This window comes from Hyla sarda, chromosome 8, assembly GCF_029499605.1.
Source record: "Hyla sarda isolate aHylSar1 chromosome 8, aHylSar1.hap1, whole genome shotgun sequence".
Classification (NCBI taxonomy): Eukaryota; Metazoa; Chordata; class Amphibia; order Anura; family Hylidae; genus Hyla; species Hyla sarda.
Window position 1 is genome coordinate 33423958 of NC_079196.1, and position 23308 is coordinate 33447265.

A 23308-nucleotide genomic window follows, 5' to 3' on the forward strand; every position below is an offset into this window, starting at 1 on the left:
AATGCAAAAATATGGAACTATGTCAAAGAAAAATACAAACGTATTACAAAATTTTCCATTTTTGCCCATACAAAATATTTTTCAATGTTTTAGGATCCTTGTGAGGCCCAGGTCATACAATATCATATCACTCACATCACTGATCTGAAGAGCATTGGTCTTTGCCAGGAGAACTTCCGGAGCATCAACAATGCTGGTGAACTTGATGGTGTCTGCAGGCTGGCGATACCGACGTTCACTCAAGATTTCCTGAGCCTTCTTGACTTTGTTGACCTCAAGCGAGTCATTGGGAATCCAGCCACAGCCTTTGATCCATTCCATGTCAGATTTGTAGAGCCACTGTGGACAAAATGACAGACATCATGTACGATGTGTAAAATAGTAATAATAATAAGACAAACTTCTATAAGTATTTTAGGCATAACAGGGCTATACAAGCCAACGAAGCATAAAATGTACTAGGGTTGTTGATGACTAAAAATCCTAGCTACTAGAGTATTTATATGAAGGAATATTTAGGGAGAAATTATGTGAAACATAACATACATCACTCTGGAGTTCATAGGCTTTCTTGGCCTGGATGACATCATTCTGGTCAGGCAGACATGTCCATTGGTGGAGGTAATGACGGTAGTCAATGTCGCTGACCAGTTTCTGGCAGTTCTTGGCCAAAACCACAGATAGCATTTCCACGGGGCTGTTGTACTTGGTCTTTGACTTTTCAAAGTCCTTCTTATATTCTCGGTCACTCTGAATCTTGGCAACATGCATGGCCCATACGGATTTAGGATCATCCAGAAGGCTTCTGAATCCAACATGGTGACCCTGTTGCTCACGATATCCTTTTTTGTATTTGTACTGAGGGAAAAAACACACACAATTTAGCCTTGAGTATGTACTTACAGTGTTGCCTTTTAAGAGAGTATGTATTTTGCAATTATACAGGAAGGTATACATTCTCTTTTATTAGCGCTTACATCACTAGCAATATCTCTTGAGGCTTTGGCAGACTTGATTGTAATTGCATCAACTCTGAGGTCATATCCCTTCTTCTTATAATCCTCCCAGCCCAGTTGATATTGTTTCTGTAATACAAAAACTCCAGTTAGGTGACAGCTCCAACTAAAATGTGTAAAAACAAAACAAATCAACCAAAAGTGAACAGTCTATTCCACCTACAAATGTGCTAAACTATAATATTTAGGTCATAGCGCATTTCATTTGCTTCCAGGGATGTCACCTTTTGTAGGTGGCACCAGAAAGTAAGCTTTTTTCCTTCTGGAGGAGGACTACTTTAAAGATGGAGTGCCCAAATAATACCACCCTACAATATACAAAATGATACCCCTACAATACCCAAATAACAGAGCAGGAAGGTCAAAACATGCACTAACAACACCACCATTTGTGGCCTGAATACTAACACTCAGTGCTCAGGGCCCAGTTTTTTTTTTATCATTAGAGAATTATAGCTAGATTTATATGATGGAGACTCAAGGGCCATTCGTCCTATTTGATCGCTCTACAATTCAGTCTTGAAATAAACATTTTTGTTACGATAATCTGGTACTGTTTAACAAACATTTTTCTCTGTTAGACAAGGTTAGGATATATTGTATGTTTATCAATCTGTTGTAACTCATAAATATCGGCATATACAATGGGTACAATGTACTCACATTGCTAACGTTGACAGCGTTGATCTTGGATTGAACCATCTCTGGTGTATCAGAAGGCAGGTTAAAATGTACCTTATCCTTATTCCAAGCATCTTGGTAAAGGCTCTAAAAAGAAATAAAGCAAAGAAAGGAAAAACATAATAAATCAAATTTAGTCTTTATAAATAAAAATAATAATAATAATAATAATAATAATATATATATATATATATATATATATATATATATATATATATATATATACAAAAAAGGAAAAGAAAAATAAGACATGACTCACTTTGCTGAGCTGCAGAGCATTTGTTTTGGCCAAAACTATCTCCGGACTATCAACAATGCTTGTGAATTTGATGGAGTCTGCAGGCTGACGGTACTGACGTTCACTCAAGATTTCCTGAGCCTTCTTGACTTTGTTGACCTCAAGCGAGTCATTTGGAATCCAGCCACAGCCTTTGATCCATTCCATGTCAGATTTGTAGAGCCACTGTGGACAAAATGACAGACATCATGTGTGATGTTGAGAATAGTAACCTAGCATTAATAAAAAGGCCATGTTCTATAAAAGTATTTTGGGCATGAGTGGATATGTTGGACAACCAAGCATAAAATATACTATTATGGAAAGGCTTCTGTTGCTCTAGGATTGTTAATGACTAAACAGCATAGCTGTTCAAGTATCAATATGTTGGAATATTTAGAGAGAAATTATAAGAAGCATAACATACATCACTCTGGAGTTCATAGGCTTTCTTGGCCTGGATGACATCATTCTGGTCGGGCAGACATGTCCATTGGTGGAGGTAATGACGGTAGTCAATGTCGCTGACCAGTTTCTGGCAGTTCTTGGCCAAAAGCACAGATAGCATTTCCACGGGGCTGTTGTACTTGGTCTTTGACTTTTCAAAATCCTTCTTGTATTCTCGGTCACTCTGGATCTTGGCAACATGCATGGCCCATACAGATTTAGGATCATCCAATAGGCTTCTGAACCCAACATGATGGCCTTGCTGCTGACGGTAGCCGGCTTTGTATTTATACTAAAAGAGAATAATAATTTTTTTTAAATAATGATCTCAAAATGTATTTCCAAATATAACATAGTAATTTGTGAAATTGTGCAAGATTATAATGATTCCAGAATGAGGAGAGATCTAAAGATGTTCCACACAAATGACTATGACCTGGAGGACCCATTACATATCCTTCATGATCTTTTTAACTTTTGCTGCTAATTTGCGTTTCGAAAAGGCAAAAAGTAGATGTATTTATATAAGTTTAGGACTGTGAATATCTAAAACACATTAATTCCAGTTAAAAGGACTTACATCACTAGCGATATCTCTGGAAGCCCTGGCAGCTTTTATTGCAATGGCATCAGCCCTGAAGTCATATCCTTTCATCTTAGCTTCATCCCATCCTTGGGTATACAATTTCTGGAGAAAGAAAAAGCCTCTGTTATCTCTATATCAAAATGTACCCCATAGCATGCTATTCTGTGTGAATATGTACCACATAGATGTCACTCAAAATGTATATGGTCCTATCACCTAGTGTAGTACTTACATTGCTAATATTTACTGAGTTGGCCTTAGCTAACAAAATTTCAGGCGTATCCGGCATGACGTGAATAGTACGTTTATCGGTATTCCAAGCATCAGTGTACAGGCTCTGAAAGACAAAGTATACAGAAAGTGTAAAACATGACTTATTCATGGTAATATGAATGTATACATTACCAGAGGTTTCCAGTGACTACTGTGAAATTACATGTGCACCTATTATCTGTATCTTTTGAGGGGTTAGACACGTATGGCTTGCCAACCCATATATTACTTGATCTCATGCAGTACAGTGGGACTGTTTAAAGTACTTTTGATACAGTAAATTGTATGACAGGAAAAGTTTTCAAAGATGACCACTAGGTTTTGATGAGCCATTAAAAATTGATAGGTAATAAAGAAACATTAGGGAACAAGCAGCTCTGAATGGTAAAACAGATCATATTGGGCTTCGGACCTATTGTAAATTACTTACTTTATTCATTAGCTCAGCATTATTCTTGGCAAGAACCAATTCTAGCGAGTCAGGAATAGAGGTGAACTTGAACGTGTTTGGTTTCTGACGATAAGCTTTATCACTCAATATCTCTCCAGCCTTCTTTGCCTTCTCCACTTCCAAGGAACCAACAGGGACCCAACCAATGCCTTTGAGCCATTCCAGATCTTGTTTGTAAATGGCCTAAGAACAATGGTGAAACCATTACTTAGATATCTGGTACATTGGGACATGAGACAGCTCAATTCACTAGATCACATACATCACTCTGGAGTTCATAGGCTTTCTTGGCCTGGATGACATCATTCTGGTCAGGCAGACATGTCCATTGGTGAAGGTAATGGCGGTAGTCAATGTCGCTGACCAGTTTCTGGCAGTTCTTGGCTAGGAGTACAGATAGCATTTCCACAGGGCTGTTGTACTTAGTCTTTGACTTTTCAAAGTCCTTCTTATATTCTCGGTCACTCTGAATCTTGCCAACATGCATGGCCCATACGGATTTAGGATCATCCAATAGGCTTCTGAACCCAACATGATGGCCTTGCTGCTGACGGTAGCCGGCTTTGTATTTGAACTATAAGAAAAACAAAATTCTTAAATCTAGTTGCAGGATTACAGGTCAACTACTGCAAACCATTTCTATAGAAAGTACTATAAAGCTGTTTTATGTTACTCTTAAGAGCTGGATACAATATAATGCACCATCAAATCTAGCTGTTAGCTTTGGCTTAGGAGAACTTACATCACTGGCTATATCTCGCGAAGCTTTTGCTGCTTTGATTGGGATGGCATCAACTCGTAAATCGTAACCTTTCTTCTTACTTTCTTCCAAGGCAAGTCTGTATTGTTTCTGTGATTAGAAGATGAATATAGTAATTGTTAAACAAGGAAACTTGTGGGATCCCAATAAACTGACAACTTGAACGAGATTAAGCTGCAAAACTGGAGTAGCTGCTTGTATAGATGAAGTGTCCACTGGAACACCACAAACCATTAATTCTGCCGATCAAATATTGAGTCTGGATATCCATTCATGTTTCTCATCTACATCTTCATTCTGTTTATCATGTTCCTCACCTACTGTATACCTTCATTCTGCTGTTGATAATCCTCACCTATACCTTCATTCTGCTAATCATGTTCCTTACCTTTACTTTCACTCTAGTGACCATGTTCCTCACCTATACGGACCTTCATGCTGTTGACCATGCAACTCACATCTACCAATGTTCTGCTGATCATGTTCCTCCCCTCTACCTTCATTCTGCTTTTTATGTTACTTATTTATACCTTCATTTTGCTGATCATGTTCCTCCCCTATACCTTTATTCTGCTGATCATGTTCCTCACGTATACCTTTATTCTGCTGATCATGTGCCTCACCTATACTTTTATTCTGCTGATCATGTTCCTCACCTATACCTTTATTCTGCTGATCATATTCCTCACCTATACTTTTATTCTGCTGATCATGTTCCTCACCTATACCTTTATTCTGCTGATCATGTTCCTCACCTATACTTTTATTCTGCTGATCATGTTCCGCACGTACACCTTTATTCTGCTGATCATGTTCCTCACCTATACCTTTATTCTGCTGATCATGTTCCTCACCTATACCTTTATTCTGCTGATCATGTTCCTCACCTATACCTTTATTCTGCTGATCATGTTCCTCACCTATACCTTTATTCTGCTAATCATGTTCCTCACGTATACCTTTATTCTGCTGATCATGTTTCGCACGTATACCTTTATTCTGCTGATCATGTTCCTCACGTATACCTTTATTCTGCTGATCATGTTGCTCACGTATACCTTTATTCTGCTGATCATGTTCCTCATGTATACCTTTATTCTGCTGATCATGTTCCGCACGTATACCTTTATTCTGCTGATCATGTTCCTCACGTATACCTTTATTCTGCTGATCATGTGCCTCACCTATACTTTTATTCTGCTGATCATGTTCCTCACCTATACCTTTATTCTGCTGATCATATTCCTCACCTATACTTTTATTCTGCTGATCATGTTCCTCACCTATACCTTTATTCTGCTGATCATGTTCCTCACCTATACTTTTATTCTGCTGATCATGTTCCGCACGTACACCTTTATTCTGCTGATCATGTTCCTCACCTATACCTTTATTCTGCTGATCATGTTCCTCACCTATACCTTTATTCTGCTGATCATGTTCCTCACCTATACCTTTATTCTGCTGATCATGTTCCTCACCTATACCTTTATTCTGCTAATCATGTTCCTCACGTATACCTTTATTCTGCTGATCATGTTTCGCACGTATACCTTTATTCTGCTGATCATGTTCCTCACGTATACCTTTATTCTGCTGATCATGTTGCTCACGTATACCTTTATTCTGCTGATCATGTTCCTCATGTATACCTTTATTCTGCTGATCATGTTCCGCACGTATACCTTTATTCTGCTGATCATGTTCCGCACGTATACCTTTATTCTGCTGATCATGTTCCTCACCTATACCTTTATTCTGCTGATCATGTTCCTCACCTATACCTTTATTCTGCTGATCATGTTCCGCACGTATACCTTTATTCTGCTGATCATGTTCCTCACCTATACCTTTATTCTGCTGATCATGTTCCTCACCTATACTTTCATTCTGCTGATCATGTTCCGCACGTATACCTTTATTCTGCTGATCATGTTCCTCACCTATACTTTCATTCTGCTGATCATGTTCCGCACGTATACCTTTATTCTGCTGATCATGTTCCTCGCCTATACCTTTATTCTGCTGATTATGTTCCTCACCTATACCTTTATTCTGTTGATCATGTTTTCTGTTGATGTTCCTCATCTATACCTTCATTCTGCTGACCATGTTTCTCACATCTACCTTTGTTTTTCTGTTGATGTTCGTCACCTCTAACTTCATTCTGCTTTTAATGTTCCTCATTTATACCTTCATTTTGCTGATGATGTTCCTTGCCTATACCTTCATTCTGCTGTCCATGTTTCTAACATCTACTTTTGTTCTGCTGATTATGTTCCTCATCTATACATTAATTCTGCTGATCATGTTCCTCACCTATACCTTCATTCTGCTGATCTTGTGTTTCTATTTTACGATTTACCTCTATTATATATCTGCCCTTTCATGATGCTCATAATAAAAGTCTGGATATTCATTCATCTTCCCCACTTATATGTTGGTCTGATGTCCATAACTTACATTGTCCACCGACATGATAAGAATTTGGGTACAGTTCCCCCACATGAATGATTCTTACCTCGCTATAGTTGATACGATTTTGTTTGGCCAGCTCGATCTCAGGAGTGTCTGGCATCACATGGATTGTAGTCTTATCCTTGTTCCAAGCTTCTGTGTACAAGCGCTGGTAAAGAGTAACATTTGTACAATTACTGCCATGTTTTCTAACTGTATCACATACGAATAAACCAAGAGCAGCAGACAACATTTAGACATCCTGACAAGCGCAGCCTATTGATACACAGATGTCTTACCAAGCCACGTCATTATGGATGGCATGCTATTCTGTATAACTAATGTGCCATGGTGTTCTATGCTATTAACCCTGCATGATTTTTTTTTATTTATAATTGTAATGGCACATTAGGTATTTAGGAGGTTATTTATTAACATGCCCGACTTTTTTTTTTTTTTGCATAGTGTGCACCAGGCAGTAATGTATAACGTACGTGTCAGTAAACACGACACGTCTGCCTACATCTGGTCCTGACTGGTTTCATGTTCGTAGAAAGGTGTTGCTTCTAGTGAACAATGTCTCCAAACACATGGTGTCTGACATGGATGGTAGTGCATAGCCCTTTGCCATGTGCATGAGACCTTAAGCCCCCATACACATTAGGTAAAAGTCTTTTTCCCCTGAAGTTTTTGGTGGCATTGACTGAATTTCTAATGTGTGTAAAGGCCTCCGGACACTCTCGAGAAACTATCCGAAACTCTCCTGGCAGATGATGTTGGGGGAGAGAAGGATCAGGAATTTTGGATTTCAACTGCCTGTCCCAGAGGTGTCTGGCAGCAGCCTTCCTCCTCTTTCCCCAATAAGGACACATGAATGTTCGGCCAAGCCAAACGTTGATGTGTATGGGGTGAATGGGAGAAACAGCCGACAGCTATTGGAGGTGTAGGAGCACATTTAGAAACAATTCTCTACCCCAGATCACCTTATGACTGCCATTTTTATACCCCCCCCCCACATCTTTGAAGGGGTACACTGCCGCTAGACAAGTTATTCCCTATCCAAATGATCTCTGCTGCGGCACCACAGTCATCCAGTGCACAGAGAGAACTGCCAGCTGCCACACCTCCTCCCATAGACATGAATGTGTACTAGTAATCATGTCCACTCCCATAGACATAAATGCAGGGTGCGTGGCGTGAAGTCCCGATCACGAAAGCCCCAAGCTTTTCGTGACCATACCACCGTAGCCCCGGCCCAGAGATCGAGGGGGGTCTCAGCGGCCACACCCCCTGCGATCAGACATGTTATCCCTTATCCTTTGGATGGGGTATAACATGTCTAGGGGCGGAGTACTCCTTCAACAAATTTGGTGCCTCACTCAGTTTTACTCTTTTCTCAACACTTTTCATAACATAAATAAAAATAAAAGAACAAAATAAATCTAGGGTAGAGCATGTCCTCCATGTTTTCTTTAGTTACAATTTGTCGTGCATTATAGACCTTTCTCTCTGCTCACCTTATTCATGATTTCAGCATTGGCTTTTGCAAGAGTCAACTCTAGAGAATCTGTCACGCTAGTAAACTTCACAGTATCTGGTTTCTGGCGGTACTTTACGTCGCTCAGAATCTCAGCTGCTCTCTTGTTCTTCTGCACATCCAACGAGCCTATTGGGACCCAACCGATTCCTTTCAGCCACTGCAGATCGGCTTTGTACAAGTTCTGCCGCAAAAACAAATGAATTTAGCATATTGAGGAAACATTGCGGGAAAATACATCAGTGTGCTGCCCTAAGAGAATGTTCTTCAAAGCTCTACTGCGCGGCTTCCATCTCCAATTGTGGTTTACAAGCACAGACATTGCGCCCCCTGTTTATTTTTACTTATGGTCCACCCTCTGAAAACATTAAAGGGATACTCCACTGGCCAGCGCTCGGAAGTAAATGTTCCGAACGCTGTTTTCACACTGCGGGGGTCAGCCATGCCCCCTAGTGACATCACGGCCACCCCCCCAATGCAAGTCTATGGGAGGGGGCGTCACGCCCCCTCCCATAGACTTGCATTGGGGGGCGTGGTCGTGATGTCACGAGGGGCATGGCCGACCCCAGCAGGGTGAAAACAGAGTTTGGAACATTTACCTCTGAACGCTGGCCATTGGAGAACCCCTTCAAGAACTAGTGGTCTAGAACAATTCATTAATGCAATGGTTTTACTTCTGCTGGCACCAGAGCTTCACCCACAACCATCTCCAATTCAAAGTCTGCAGGATCATGTTATTTATCTATGATGCCTTATCTAATATTTCCTATACCCACAGTGCCAGGCTAATGGCCTATACAGTGAAAACTATGAATTATATTTTAAAGTGGAATTCCAGGATTAAAGGGATTATCCAGCTTTCAAAAACATATCCCTTTTATCCAAAGAATAAGAGATAAATGTGTGATCACAGGGGGTTCGACCGCTGGGTCTCCTGCGATCTCCAAAACTTCTTGCTGAGAGCTCCGGCCCCCACCTTCCAAGACCATCTAACTCCGGCAGTGACGCTGCGGCCAGTGATTGACTGTGCGGCCCGTCACTGCCAACACCAGTTCCAGTCCACTCCATTCTGGACATGGCAGGGATACCAGCCATCGGACCCCTCATTATCAGACATAGGATAGGGGATTTAGCGGGAATTCATAAAAACCTGTACAGCAGAAAAGTGGACCAGTTGCCCATGGCAACCAATCAGATTGCTTCTTTAATCTTTCATTAGCCTCTTTTAAATTGAAAGAAGCGATCTGATTGGTTGCTACTCTTCCTCTGCACAGATTTTGATAAATCTCCCCCTATATTTTTAAACGCTGGATTAACCTCTAAAATTTAAAAGGCATTAACTATCTTAACTGCAGTACCAGACACAGCCAATACACAGACATGGCGCTGTTTCTAAAGAAAGTTAATACTTTTTCCTTATCCTTAAAGGCACACACATACTCTTCACTGTACTGCTTAGGGATTGCGAATGATACTCACATCACTCTGGAGCTCATAGGCCTTTCTGGCCTGGATGACGTCGTTCTGGTCAGGCAGACATGTCCATTGGTGAAGGTACTTCCTGTAGTCGATGTCGCTGACCAGAGTCTGGCATTTCTTGGCCAATACAACACCCAGCATGTCCACCGGAGAGTTATACTTTGTTTTAATCTTTTCAAAGTCCTTCTTGTATTCTCTGTCACTCTGGATTTTGGCCACGTGCATTGCCCAGACAGACTTCGGATCATCCTGTAGGCTGCGGAAGCCCACGTGGTGTCCCAGTTGCTTACGGTATCCGGTTTTGTATTTGAACTGGAAAAGATAGAATTAAATACAGTCAACTATTAAATGCCTACTTTATTATGGCTTGGCTAAATATGCATATCATTTATTAAAAAGATAAAATATTTCCTATTCTTTCTATTATAGTCATGGATGTATCTATAAAGTGATTCTCAAAGCATTCATCCAGTGATGGTTGGGGTGGAGGGATATAGGTTTTAATTTTCACTATGCCGCCCGAGCCATCCGAGCCCAAGACTTGCGCAAGATTAATGTCGTTCAATCTATGGATTTGGTGAAAGTCCCATAGACTTGCACAACATTCGTAGATTAAACGCCATTAGTTTTGGGCTCGGGCATTTGCAAGAAAACGTATAAAAACTTATACTTAATATAAAATATAAACTTATAAAAAACATATCCTGCCACATGAGCCCTCACTAGATGTACACTTTAAAGGGGTACTCCGCCCCTAGACATCTTATCTCCTATCTAAAGGATAGGGGTTAAAGGGGTATCCGGGTGAAAAACTTTTTTAAATCAACTAGTGCCAGAAAGTTAAACAGATTTGTAAATTACTTCTATTAAAAAATCTTAATCATTCCTGTACTTATTAGCTGCTGAATACTACAGTGGAAATTCTGTTCTGTTTGAAACACAGAACTCTCTGCTGACATCACGAGCACAGTGCTCTCTGCTGACATCTCTGTCCATTTTTAGGAACTGTCCAGGGTAAAAGGAAATCCCCATAGCAAACATATGCTGTTCTGGACAGTTCATAAAATGGACAGCAGAGAGCACTGTGCTCGTGATGTCAGCAGACAGTTCTGTGTTTCAAACGAAAAAGAATTTCCACTGTAGTATTCAGCAGCTAATAAGTACAGGAAGGATTACGATTTTTTAATAGAAGTAATTTACAAATCTGTTTAACTTTCTGGCACAAGTTGATTTAAAAAAAAAAAAAAAAGTTTTTCACCGGAGTACCCCCTTAAGATGTCTGATTGTGGGGGTCACATAGCTGGGGACCCCCATGATCACGGCTGTGGCACCCCAGACATCTGGTGCACAGAGCAAACTTCGCTCCATGCCGGATGCTTGGCGATGCGGGGCGGAGGCTTGTGATGTCACAGCCCCACCCCTCAGTGCAAGTCTATGGGAGGGGTCGTGACATCCACCTCACCCCCTCCCATAGACTTGCATTGAGGGGGCGTGGCTGGGATGTCGCGAACCTCCGGCGCTGCATCCGATGCTCTAAAATAATGCCGGGTGCAGCAGGGAGATCGCGGGGGTCCCCAGTGGCAGGAACCCGCGATCAAACATCTTATCATTATATAAGATGTCTAGGGGCAGAGTACCCCTTTAAGGTTGGGTTCACACGTAGGAGGACATATTCAAAAAAGTTTGCACCACTAGATTTAAAAAATAATAATAATAATTGCACTACATTTTCCAAGGAGTTTACACCAAAAAGAACAAAAGCCTGCATGATGCACTCCTCCAGTTTTTTTTTTTTTTTTTTCTACATTATGGGACTTTTCTTTATAAAGCTTAAAGCTAAAAGTTTGGAATCGTGTAAAAAAAGTTAAACATTTAGTTTTCTTTATTTTTCCAATGTTGTAGAATGCATTTTTAAACTTGGCATTTTCAAACTATATTTATTTTTAAATGGGGTTGCAACATACCATCAGGCGGGGCCTACTTTGAATTGTCGCACCACCTTTTTATATTATCTATATTATATATTTTTCCAAAACGCGGTAAAAATTTCACAATTTTGCTGTGATTATGCAAATAGTGGTAAATTACGCCATTTTTATGGCGATTTCGGTCATTTTACTTAAAAACGTGTGCATTGGCTGATATTTTCTTTTCCTAGTTAGTGACGTGTTAGTTTTTGATTCCTTTTCTTTTCTGTTTTCAGGTGGGGACTCAGGGACTGCAGTTCCCCGTTTCCCCATTGCGAGTAAGGGGGCACAGACATTGCGTATATGCACTGTTAACCCCCCTCACCAACGGTCAGCGCTTGGGTGGTACCTCATGGGTCCGGGTCCCCCTATTTCCCTGCTCACCGCGCTTGCGCATAGCAGCCAGGCGTGATGCAGGTAACTAAAGCTGACTGAAGAATTCACTGAAGACTCCATTAGGTAAGTTCTTCTGACTGAGGTAAGTACTTTTCCCTTTTTTCTCCATAGGTACGCAGCCTCTGGAGACCCCCTGTTTTGGACCACCTTCAGATTTTGGGGCTAGCTTACAGGGGCTGCACCTTATTTTTGGGGGAGCAGTGGCACCTGAAGGGACATTTTATATGGGGCACTTCACTTATGTGTGTGTGTGTGCTTGGTGCGACTACGTCCACAGCGCCTTATTACTGGCACTTCACTTATGTGTGCGTGTGTGTGTATTTGGTGTTACTTCGTACACAGCACCTTATATGCGGCTGTCAGCCCCGGTGCTGCTTCAGCGCCAGCTTCCTTCTTTTCTCCGGCAGTCTCTGCCAGCGTTGGCCGCCCGCTCTATTCCTCCGAGCGCACAAACGGCTGACAGGTGCGCTCGGAACAAGGAGCGGGCGCCATGACAGTTCTCTTCGGCCGGTCTGCAGCTCCGCCCACAGGGCTGGGAGTGCTCAGAGGCGCGAAGCAGCCTCCAATCAGCGCCGTGGGCGCGATTTTGAATAGGGAGGGGTCAGTTACTTAGTGCCTTGCTTCAGGCACGCCCCTCTCTTCCTATTGGCTGGCCTGTTTCACTCTCTCTAGCTGCACAGAGTGAGTTTTCCTCACTGCAGCTGACAGGGGACACAGACTAGGGTGAGAAAGTTTCTATCTCCCTTCTTTTCCCACATTATGTCCGTATCCAGAGCTGTTCCTCCCTCTAAACAGTGACCTGGAACTTCAGTGACTTACTATCTCTGTAAGCACTATAATACCAAGATGTCTGGCTCTGCCGAGCCCACTTGCCCTGCCTGCTCCACTGCTCCCCCAGACCCCCTGGTACCCCCCCGATGCCCCTTTGGTCCCGGTGGATTCAGCCGCTCCACCAGTCTGGGTTTCTTCCCTGACCCAGTATATGGCTGACTTGACCCAAGTCTCCTGCTCGGTGGCTGAGGCCTCCTGGGAAGTGGTGTCCGCCTTGAAGGGGTCTTCCCTGCGCAGGACCTCTGGAAGGGCTCGCTCCTCGTCTCCACATACTTCACGCTCTCACAAGCGTCCTAGGGTTGCCTCGTCTGACTCTTCCAATGAGTCTTCAGATAGACGTGAGCGTTCCCCTCGTGGGTCCCGCCCCCCTGGCATCTGGGCACAAACATCGCTCCTCCAGAGGACATTCTCGGACGACTCTCCACTGCGCCTTCTGCTCAGTCCGGACCTGCTCTCTCAGGGTCCTCTTTGCCACCCCAATTTACAGTTGCTGCATTTGACGGCGTGGCGGTTGAAACCGCGGTTTTGAGGTTTCTCTTCCCAAGTCCTTCGCACCATGCTCAAGGCTCGTAAGCCCTCCTCTGCAAGGATTTACCACCATACTTGGAGGTCTTATTTTTGTTGGTGTGAAGCACAAGACTTCTCCCCGGTGTCCTTCTCTGTTCCCTGTCTTCTCTCCTTTTTGCAGTCGGAGTTGGAACTGGGGTTGTCTCTCAGTTCCCTTAAGGGTTAGAGAGGTGTCTCTCCGCCTCCTTTCTTGGAAAGTGGCATTTCTGGTTGCTATCACCTCCATCCGGAGGGTGTCTGAATTTGCAGCCCTTTCCTGCCGTTCTCCGTTTCTGGTGATCCACCAGGACAAGGTTGTTTTCTGGTCAGACCCTTCCTTTTTACCTAAGGTGGTCTCGGCCTTTCATCTCAATGAGGATATTGTCCTCCCGTCATTTTGCCCGGCTCCTTCTCATCCTAGGGAGCGCTTATGGCACAAGCTGGACGTGGTTCGGGCTGTTCGGTCTTATCTCTCCATCACTTCTTTGTTTCGTCAGTGTGATTCCCTTTTCGTCCTTACGGAAGGTTGTCGCAAGGGACAGCCTGCTTCCAAGGCCACCATTTCTCGGTGGATTCGGTCTGCCATTTCGGAAGCCTATCGCTGTAAGGGGAAGATTCCTCCTTTCAGGGTTGTGGCTCATACCACACGTTCTGTTGGGACATCATGGGCTCTCCAGAATAGAGCCTCGGCCTCATAGATTAGCAAGGCGGCTACCTGGTCGTCTTTGCACACTTTCTCAAGGTTTTACCGGGTTCATACTTTTGCGTCGGCTGATGCTACCCTGGGGCGTAAGGGGTTGCAGGCGGCGGTGGATCAGCCGTCTGCCTGATTACTTATCTGCCCACCCAAGGGACGGCTTTGGTACGTCTCACTGTCTGTGTCCCCCAATGGAGCCAATAGAGAAAAGGAGATATTTTAACCCTTACCGTAAAATCTCTTTCTCGAAGGATCCATTGGGGGACACAGCTCCCGCCCTTTTTGGGGTTTTTTCTTGGTTCTCTGTCCGAGGGTGTGTTCAGTTATGTTTTTTCTTCTGGTTCTCGGACAGTTTTGGGTTTTTCCTTGACCTATTGGTCTCCTCCTATTGCTCTGGAACTTAAACTGACTAGCTCAGAGCCTGAAGGCGGGTGTATCCTGCTGGGAGGTGCCGACTTTTTTTATCACCATAGTGTCACACCTCCTAGAGACAGCAAGATACACCCACTGTCTGTGTCCCCCAATGGATCCTTCGAGAAAGAGATTTTACGGTAAGTGTTAAAAAATCTCCTTTTTATTTTTTTTTCACTTATCAAAATGCATAGTTAAAGGGGTACTCGGCTGCCCCAGCTTTTGGAACGTTTTGTTCCGAACGCTTGGAGTGGGCGACAGGGGTCGGGACATAATGGCCACGCCCCTCGTGACGTAACATCAAACCCCCTCAATGCAAGTCTATGGGAGGGGGCGTGGCAGCTGCCACACCCCCTCCCATAGACTTGCATTGAGGGGCGTGGCCATGACATCGCGACCCCCTCTGGCCGTACCCAGCCTTCTAAACGAATGACGGGTGCTGCACAGAAATCGCGGGGGTCCCAGCTGCAGGACCCCCGCGATCAGACATCTTATCATCTATCCTTTGGATAGAGAATAAGATGTCTAGGGACGGAGTACCCCTTTAAGGACGAATGCATCTTCTCCATTATGTACTTACATCACTTGCAATATCCCTTGAAGCTCTTGCAGCTTTGATGGCGATGGCGTCGACCCTCAAGTCATAGCCCTTCTTCTTAGATTCTTCTAGGGCCTGCCTATATAGACTCTATAGAGGAGAGAGAAGAACACTTTAGCACATGTGACAAAAGTCTACAGAAATCAGAAAGATGGGAGAATATACTATGTCCAGTCATGGCGATAGGATTTGGACCCATGGTCCCAGTGCCGGAGCACTGCACCCCGGCATCCTGTATATACAGTACATGCTTCATGTGAATAGTCACTTACTTCGCTGTAGTTTAGTTTGTTCTGTCTGGCCAGCTCAATTTCTGGAGTGTCCGGCATGATGTGAATGCTAGTTTTGTCCTTATTCCAGGCTTCAGTGTAGAGTCGCTACAAAGCAAGATATATGTTATTTTTTTTTTTTATGGCTGCATATATGCAATTTACTTAAAACAATGCTAACTATATATTAAAAAAGCACTCCAGGATTTTTATTTTTTGCTTATATAGTGAAACATAGGCTATTATTAGAAAATAATGTAGAGGTTCTTGTGTATGTCTTGTGCTTACCTGTTTTAACTGATGTGGCAGGCATGAGTTTTTAGCCACTACATTTTCCATGAATCCTTTGCAGAGAGAGGGGGGTGGAGTGTGATCACTACAATTTACCTAATGAGACCAACCTAATCACATGGCTTAACTCCAGTGACCAGAAGCCTAAACTGCAGAGACTCATTAATGAGTTGTTGTCAGTTCACATGATGTGCAGTTTTGATGCTTTTTCTTATTCAAAGTGCATTTTTTAGAGCAATATTGTCATGAGGTCAAAGTGATTTGACCTATAATCACACTTGAGGTGTTCTATGAAGATTTAAAGGGGTACTCCGGTGGAAATTTTTGTCCAGTACTTTTTAGCAGCTGGTTGCTACAGAGGAAATTCTTTTCTTTTTGAATTTATTTTTTGTCTTGTCTACAGTGCTCTCTGCTGACACCTGATGCCCGCATCAGGAACTGTCCAGAGCTGGAGAAAATCCCCATAGCAAACCTATGCTACTCTGTACAGTTCCTGATATGGACAGAGATGTCAGCAGAGAGCACTGTGGACAAGACAAAAAAGAAATTCAAAAAGAAAAGAACTTTCCTCTGTGGCATACAGCCGCTAAAAAGTACTGTTAGGGTAAAGATTTTTAATAGAAGTCATTTACAAATCTGTTTAACTTTCTGGCACCAGTTGATTTAAAAAAAAATAATTTCCCCCGGAGTACCCCTTTAAGTCTTAATTGTATAAATGGCACGTTTCTACAGCAATTTCGTGCAATTGCAGTAAAAAAAAAAACTATAACTACTATATCTATATCCTGATCCCATAGATATAGAAACAACAGTATACAGATAGAGCTGGGTTGGGGGTTGTATAACTGCTATGTATCCTGATCCCATAGAGATAGCAGCAGCTATATACAGATAGAGCCGGGTGAAAAGGCCTCTGGGAGCAAGAGCGATCTGATAGGTGATGCCTTCCCCTAGCTCAAAGGAAGTAAGCTGAACCAGGACTGACCACTGTGATATTTTTGGTCGAGCTGGCGATCTCATGACCCAGTTGCAACAATGAACTACATAGATGTAGCTGTGCTGGAATGAAACAGATGGCGCTGTACAACTAGTGATGGTGAGCGTGCACGATATGGGCAAGAACGAAAACAAACCTGGAGTGCTTGTAACCATATACTGAATTGAATGTATTGATAATCATATACTGTCCATCCTCAGGAGCTGTTTACATTATTTTAATATACTAGTCTTTCCCAACTCCAGCTGTTGCAAAACTACAACTCCCAACATGCCCGGACAGCCAACGGCTGTCCGGGCATGCTGGGAGTTGTAGTTTTGCAACAGTTGGAGGCGCCCTGGTTTGGAAACACTGTACTAGACAATATATTTATTCATTCATTCATTCATTTATTTATTTAATTTATTTATAATTTTTATTTTTTTTATTTTGCATAATAAATATGTTAACATTGCAAAAGCAAACAGTTGCATATGATTTATATATAATTTTACCTTGTTCATTAATTCGGCATTAGCCTTGGCCAGGTTGAGCTCAAGAGAGTCGGTGACGCTGGTGAACTTAATAGTGTTCGGGGGCTGTTTGTATTTCTTATCGCTCAAAATCTCTCCAGCTCTCTTTACCTTTTCGACCTCTAGGGAACCGATAGGTACCCAGCCTATACCCTTCAACCACTGCAGGTCAGACTTGTACAAACTCTGTGGAGAACAAGAAAACATAAAAAGTAATCTTATTATAAGTAAACTTATTCCAAGGGGCTGGATTCTCTACAAAAACTAAATAAAACCGCCATATCATGCATAAAAAAAAAAATACCACTACGATACCCAACTAAAATAGCAGTATGATTTCTAAGTAATAGTGCCATACAGTATCCTAAAAATACCAATAAAAAAAATTCTAATCTGCATTGAAAACAATGGAAAATTGCTTGTAATGCATCAATTGCACTGATTAAAATCAGCGAAAATTTCAACCGTGTGTACATGGACTAACAGTGCGTAGGTCAGTGTTGCCATTCAACTTCTGCACTTATCAATACCTTTATTATTTTTTATTTTATTTGTATATAGTAATAACATAATTCTAGTTGTATACCTCTGTTTTAGTTGTATACTCACATCACTCTGGAGCTCATAGGCCTTTCTGGCCTGGATGACGTCGTTCTGGTCAGGCAGACATGTCCATTGGTGCAGGAACCTCTTGTAGTCAATGTCGCTGACCAGAGTCTGGCATTTCTTGGCCAATACAACGCCCAGCATGTCAACCGGAGAGTTATACTTTGTCTTTGATTTTTCAAAGTCCTTATGGTACTCCCTCTCACTCTGGATTTTGGCCACATGCATGGCCCAGACCAATTTCGGGTCATCTTGTATACTGCGGAATCCAACGTGGTGTCCCAGTTGTTTTCTATAGGCTGTTTTGTACTTGTACTAGAGAAACAATTTTTTTAATTTTTTTTTATTGTTATAATTTTTTTCAGTTACATGATTATTATTATTTTTTAATTACATGATTATTATTATTATTACTATTATTATTAATAATAATATCACCATCATAATCATCAATAATAATAATAACAATAATAATAATTTTTACTTTTTTATTATTATATTTTTATTATTATTATTATTATTAATAATAATAATAATAATAATAATAATAACATCATTATTAATAGAGATGAGCGAACTTACAGTAATTTGATTCTTCACGAACTTCTCGGCTCGGCAGTTGATGACTTATCCTGCATAAATTAGTTCAGCTTTTACGTGCTCCGGTGGGCTGGAAAAGGTGGATACAGTCCTAGGAGAGACTCCTAGGACTTGTATCAATCTTTTCCAGCCCACGGGAGCACCTGAAAGCTGAACTAATTTATGTAGGATAAAGTCATCAACCGCCGAGCCGAGAAGTTCTTGAAGAATCAAATTACTGTAAATTCGCTCATCTCTAATTATTATCATCATCATCAATAACAATAATAAGAATTTTTACTTTTTTATTATTATTATTATTATATTTTTTATTGTTATTATTATTAATAATAATAATATTTTGCATTATTATTATATTTTATACTTTATAATAATAATTATTATTATTATTATTAATAATAATAATAACATAATTATTATCCTCATCAATAATAATAATTATATTTTATTTTATCCTTTTTACATTTCATTTTGTTTTATTATCAACTTATTATTATTTTTAAGAACCTTTTGAGGCATCTTTTTTTTTCCAGTAGTAAAATAATAGTAAAGTCAAACATAAAACCTATAGAAAGTTAATATTGTGTAGTAAATTCCCAAATAAGTAAATGTGAATACACGTCTAAGAACTCACGTCACTGGCGATATCTCTAGACGCTCTGGCTGCCTTAATGGAGATGGCATCTGGACGAAGGTCATAGCCCTTTGCCTTGGATTCTTCAAGTGCTTGTCTGTACAGTTTCTGCACAAAAAAAGAAAAAAGAAAAATAGCCGATGAGCATTACTTGGTTGTATAAGTACTAATACAGTGTTTTAAAGGGGTACCCCAATGTCATATCACTAGGATATGACCCCCACTGATCATGAAAATGAATGTTATGCAGTGCTGTATCTTCTATGGTTTCTTACACTGCACCCTGGTGCTCTCGGTTAGCCAGGTGGGCTTGCATTGGGTAATACAGTAGAATCTGCCAATAGTGGTCACTCACTGGGAATAAAAAGTGTCCACTATTGGAAGATGTCCCTAAAAATTCTTCCTAAATGACGGAATACTGTCCTGTACTCACTCCTAAGGGTAATTACCTATAAAACATGATAAAAAGCAATATTACATTAGAATCTCCAAATGTCGTTTTATTTTCCAATATCACCCCCCCCCCCTCCCGTATCATTTCATCCTCCCTTTATACCCTGTGCCATCTTATCCCCCCAGGCATTGTGGCAGATTATCCCCCCATAACCCTCTGTGCCGTATCATTTCCCCTTGATCCCTCTGTGCCATTTCATTTCCCCTTTATTACCCTCTATGTAAACTCATCACCCTTCTCTTTATGAAGTGGCACAGGGGGATAAAGCGGGAATAAAATGGCACAGGGGCTGGTAAAGAGGGGGTGATGAATTTGCACAGAGGGAAATAACGGGGGAATTAAATGGCACAGGGGGTAATAAAGGGGGAGGATTTGGAACAGGGGAATAAAGAGGCACGGGGGGGGGGGGGGGGTTCTGAATGATGTGGCTGGCGGACATGCAGGAGACCGCTGTTTAAACATCACTCTTCTGCTTCTGTGCTGGGGCTGGGGGTGCAGCCCCTTACTGGGCATTGGCTGTCCCCCCTGACGGCGGCCTTGTGTACAAGATAGGGCCGGCACATAAGCCTGATTGTCCCCTAATGGGGGTGTTTTGTCCCCTATTGGGTGTTTTTTGTCCCTTATTGTCCCCTAATGGGAGTGTTTTGTCCCTTATTGTCCCCTATTGGGAGTATTTTGTCCCCTATTGGGTGTTTTTTGTCCTTTAATGTCCCCTATTAGGTGTGTTTTGTCCCTTATTGTCCCCTAATGGGAGTGTTTGTCCCCTATTGTCCCCTAATGGGAGGGTTTTGTCCCCTATTGTCCCCTATTGGGAGTGTTTTGTCCCTTATTGTCCCCTATTGTGTGTGTCCGCGTCCACTAATGGGAATGTTCCCTATTTGGAGGGTACAAATACATTAAGTCTTATGGGACTCTGCCACGGAATAAAAACCTGTTGGCTATTGGGAGGTGTCCGCTAAGGGATTACACACTAGTAATAATTGTAATAATTCCTTAATTTATAAAGCACATACATATTCTGCAGCACTGTACATAGCGTGATCACTCAAGTCGTTCTCTGTTCCTATTGGGGCTTACAAAGTAAAATCAGACTTTTGGAGTGTGGAAGGAAACCCACACAAATATGGGGAGAACATACAGACTCCTTGCAAATGTTGACCTTTGTGCCATTCTACCCACAACCCCAATGTTGTGCCATTCTACCCACAACCCCAATGTTGTGCCATTCTACCCACAACCCCAAGGCAACAGTGCCCAGTGTTTCCCAACCAGGGTGTGGCCAGCTGTTGCAAAACTACAACTCCCAGCATGCCCGGACAGCCAAAGGCTGTCCGGGCGTGCTGGGAGTTGTAGATTTGCAACAGCTGGAGCCCCCCCCCCCCGGTTGGGAAACACTGCACCAAGCCTTAGTACCATTTATATACTGATTTCCTTGAGGTCCCCTATTGACCTCACTTACCTCACTGAAATTAATCTTGTTCTGTTTAGCAAGAAGAACCTCAGGTGTATCAGGCATTATGTGGATTTCTGTCTTATCCTTGTTCCATGCTTCAGTATACAAGCGCTGGAAATAAAGAAAATAGTGTGAGAATGATTGGCCTATGAAATGAAGTGTAATAAAAAATTCTAGCTATAATAATAATAATACTTAAAAATAATAATATATATATATATTTATTTATACTGTGTGTATATATATATATATATATATATATATATATATACATATATATTAGTAAAACAATACCTTGTTCATGATCTCAGCATTAGCCTTAGCCAGCTCCAATTCTAAAGAGTCGGTGACACTGGTAAAGCGGAATTTGTCCGGGTGCTCACGGTACTTCTTTTCGCTTATAATGGCCGAAGCCCGTTTATTTTTCTCATCATCCAAAGAACCGGAGGGAGACCAGCCGATTCCTCTGAGCCACTGCAGATCAGACTTATACTGAATCTGTAAGATACAAGTAAGATGCAAAAACGATTGTACACGTTGTATTATAGCGCATGAAATGCTATGTCAACTGGTAGTATTATCAACCCACCATTAAAATGATCTTTTCATGCTGGGGGTCCAACTGCCTAGAACGGTGGATAGTGCACCTACGTGGCCACCATTGCATTGACTGTCTAGGGGACTAAGCAGGGCCAAAGGGGTACCATGGTGGAAAACTTTTTTTATTTTATTTTATTTTTTTAAATCAACTGGTGCAAGAAAGTTAAACAGATTTGTAAATTACTTCTGTTAAAAAATCTTAATCCTTCCAGTACTTATTAGCTGCTGAATACTACAGAGGAAATTCTTTTCTTTTTGGAACACAGTGCTCTCTGCTGACATCACGAGCACAGTGCTCTCTGCTGACATCTCTGTCCATTTTAGGAACTGTCCAGAGCAGCATATGTTTGCTATGGGGATTTTCTCCTACTCTGGACAGTTCTTAAAATGGACAGAGATGTTAGCAGAGAGCACTGTGGTCATGATGTCAGCAGAGAGCACTGTGTTCCAAAAAGAAAATAATTTCCTCCGTAGTATTTGGAAGCTAAGAAGTACTGGAAGGATTGAGATTTTTTAATAGAAGTAATTTACAAATATGTTTAACTTTCTGGCACCAGTTGATTTAAAAAAAAAAAAAGTTTTACACCGGAGTACCCCTTTAATGCAAGGGGGGATGTAATATAATTGCAATAATTATAATTGTTTTTCCATGCTGTGGTCCAACGACGGAGACAAATGGGTAGTACTCTTGCTTGACCACCATAATTCCATTGACTGTCTAAGGGACTAGTCAGTGCCATTGATGGGTAATAGAGTGGTGGTCACTTAAGGACATTACTGAATCATTCATACCTTGCACTTGGGGACCTCCGTCCTCTTTTTTGGTGGGGGTCTCAGCAGTCAGACCCCAGTGATCCTACATTTATAAATGTTTATATTTGCCACCCGATCTGCTTTTCAAGTGTTGTGATTTCCCGGAGAAGTCTGGTGTAAGACTCGGGATTGTCTCATTTCAAATGTCTCTTGGGAATCAGAATTGTTGGAAAACAGATCGGCATTTACAGGACCAGATGAATTGAAGCCTGATTCATTAAATTTGGGTTTGGAAAATCTTACTATTGATTTGGTCAATTCTAGTAAGGATATGTTAAAATCTACCACAAATTCATCGTAAGATCTGTATTAACAACATAGGATTTGCATTATGATAGATAGAAGATATAATAGATAGATAGATAGATAGATAGAAGATAGAATAGATAGATAGATACAGAGGTGGCTCTAGACTTTTTGAGGCCTTAGGCGAAACTCGATCATGAGGCCCCTACCCCCCCCCCATCCACTCAAAGTAAGAAAATGGCGGTGAATACAGTGTATGCATCAACGCTAATCTGGGGAGCACGCAGGAGTTTTAAAAACGTAAAATAATACCGCCACACCAGGAAAACATATTACTGCTACAGTGATGAATACAATTATAATGTTATTATATAAAAACCAGTATATAGAGACCAATATATCCATTATACAAGGGACAAATAA

At 41.5% G+C, this 23308-nt stretch overlaps 1 protein-coding gene across 1 annotated transcript in view; it reads right to left on the reverse strand.

Annotated features, from left to right (window-relative positions):
* NEB (nebulin) overlaps nt 1-23308 on the reverse strand; it is a 219258-nt gene that overhangs the window by 106289 nt on the left and 89661 nt on the right. The window contains exons 48-68 of the mRNA XM_056536625.1: nt 21521-21724; nt 21233-21337; nt 19320-19427; nt 18089-18400; nt 17462-17665; nt 15683-15787; nt 15393-15500; nt 9965-10276; nt 8466-8669; nt 7013-7117; nt 4474-4581; nt 3994-4305; nt 3711-3914; nt 3240-3344; nt 3002-3109; nt 2402-2713; nt 1957-2160; nt 1680-1784; nt 978-1085; nt 547-858; nt 136-339 (exon numbers count right to left, since the gene is read on the reverse strand). Coding sequence (XP_056392600.1) covers nt 136-339; nt 547-858; nt 978-1085; nt 1680-1784; nt 1957-2160; nt 2402-2713; nt 3002-3109; nt 3240-3344; nt 3711-3914; nt 3994-4305; nt 4474-4581; nt 7013-7117; nt 8466-8669; nt 9965-10276; nt 15393-15500; nt 15683-15787; nt 17462-17665; nt 18089-18400; nt 19320-19427; nt 21233-21337; nt 21521-21724 — 3849 coding nt within the window. The remainder of the gene's footprint in view (nt 1-135; nt 340-546; nt 859-977; nt 1086-1679; nt 1785-1956; nt 2161-2401; nt 2714-3001; nt 3110-3239; nt 3345-3710; nt 3915-3993; nt 4306-4473; nt 4582-7012; nt 7118-8465; nt 8670-9964; nt 10277-15392; nt 15501-15682; nt 15788-17461; nt 17666-18088; nt 18401-19319; nt 19428-21232; nt 21338-21520; nt 21725-23308) is intronic.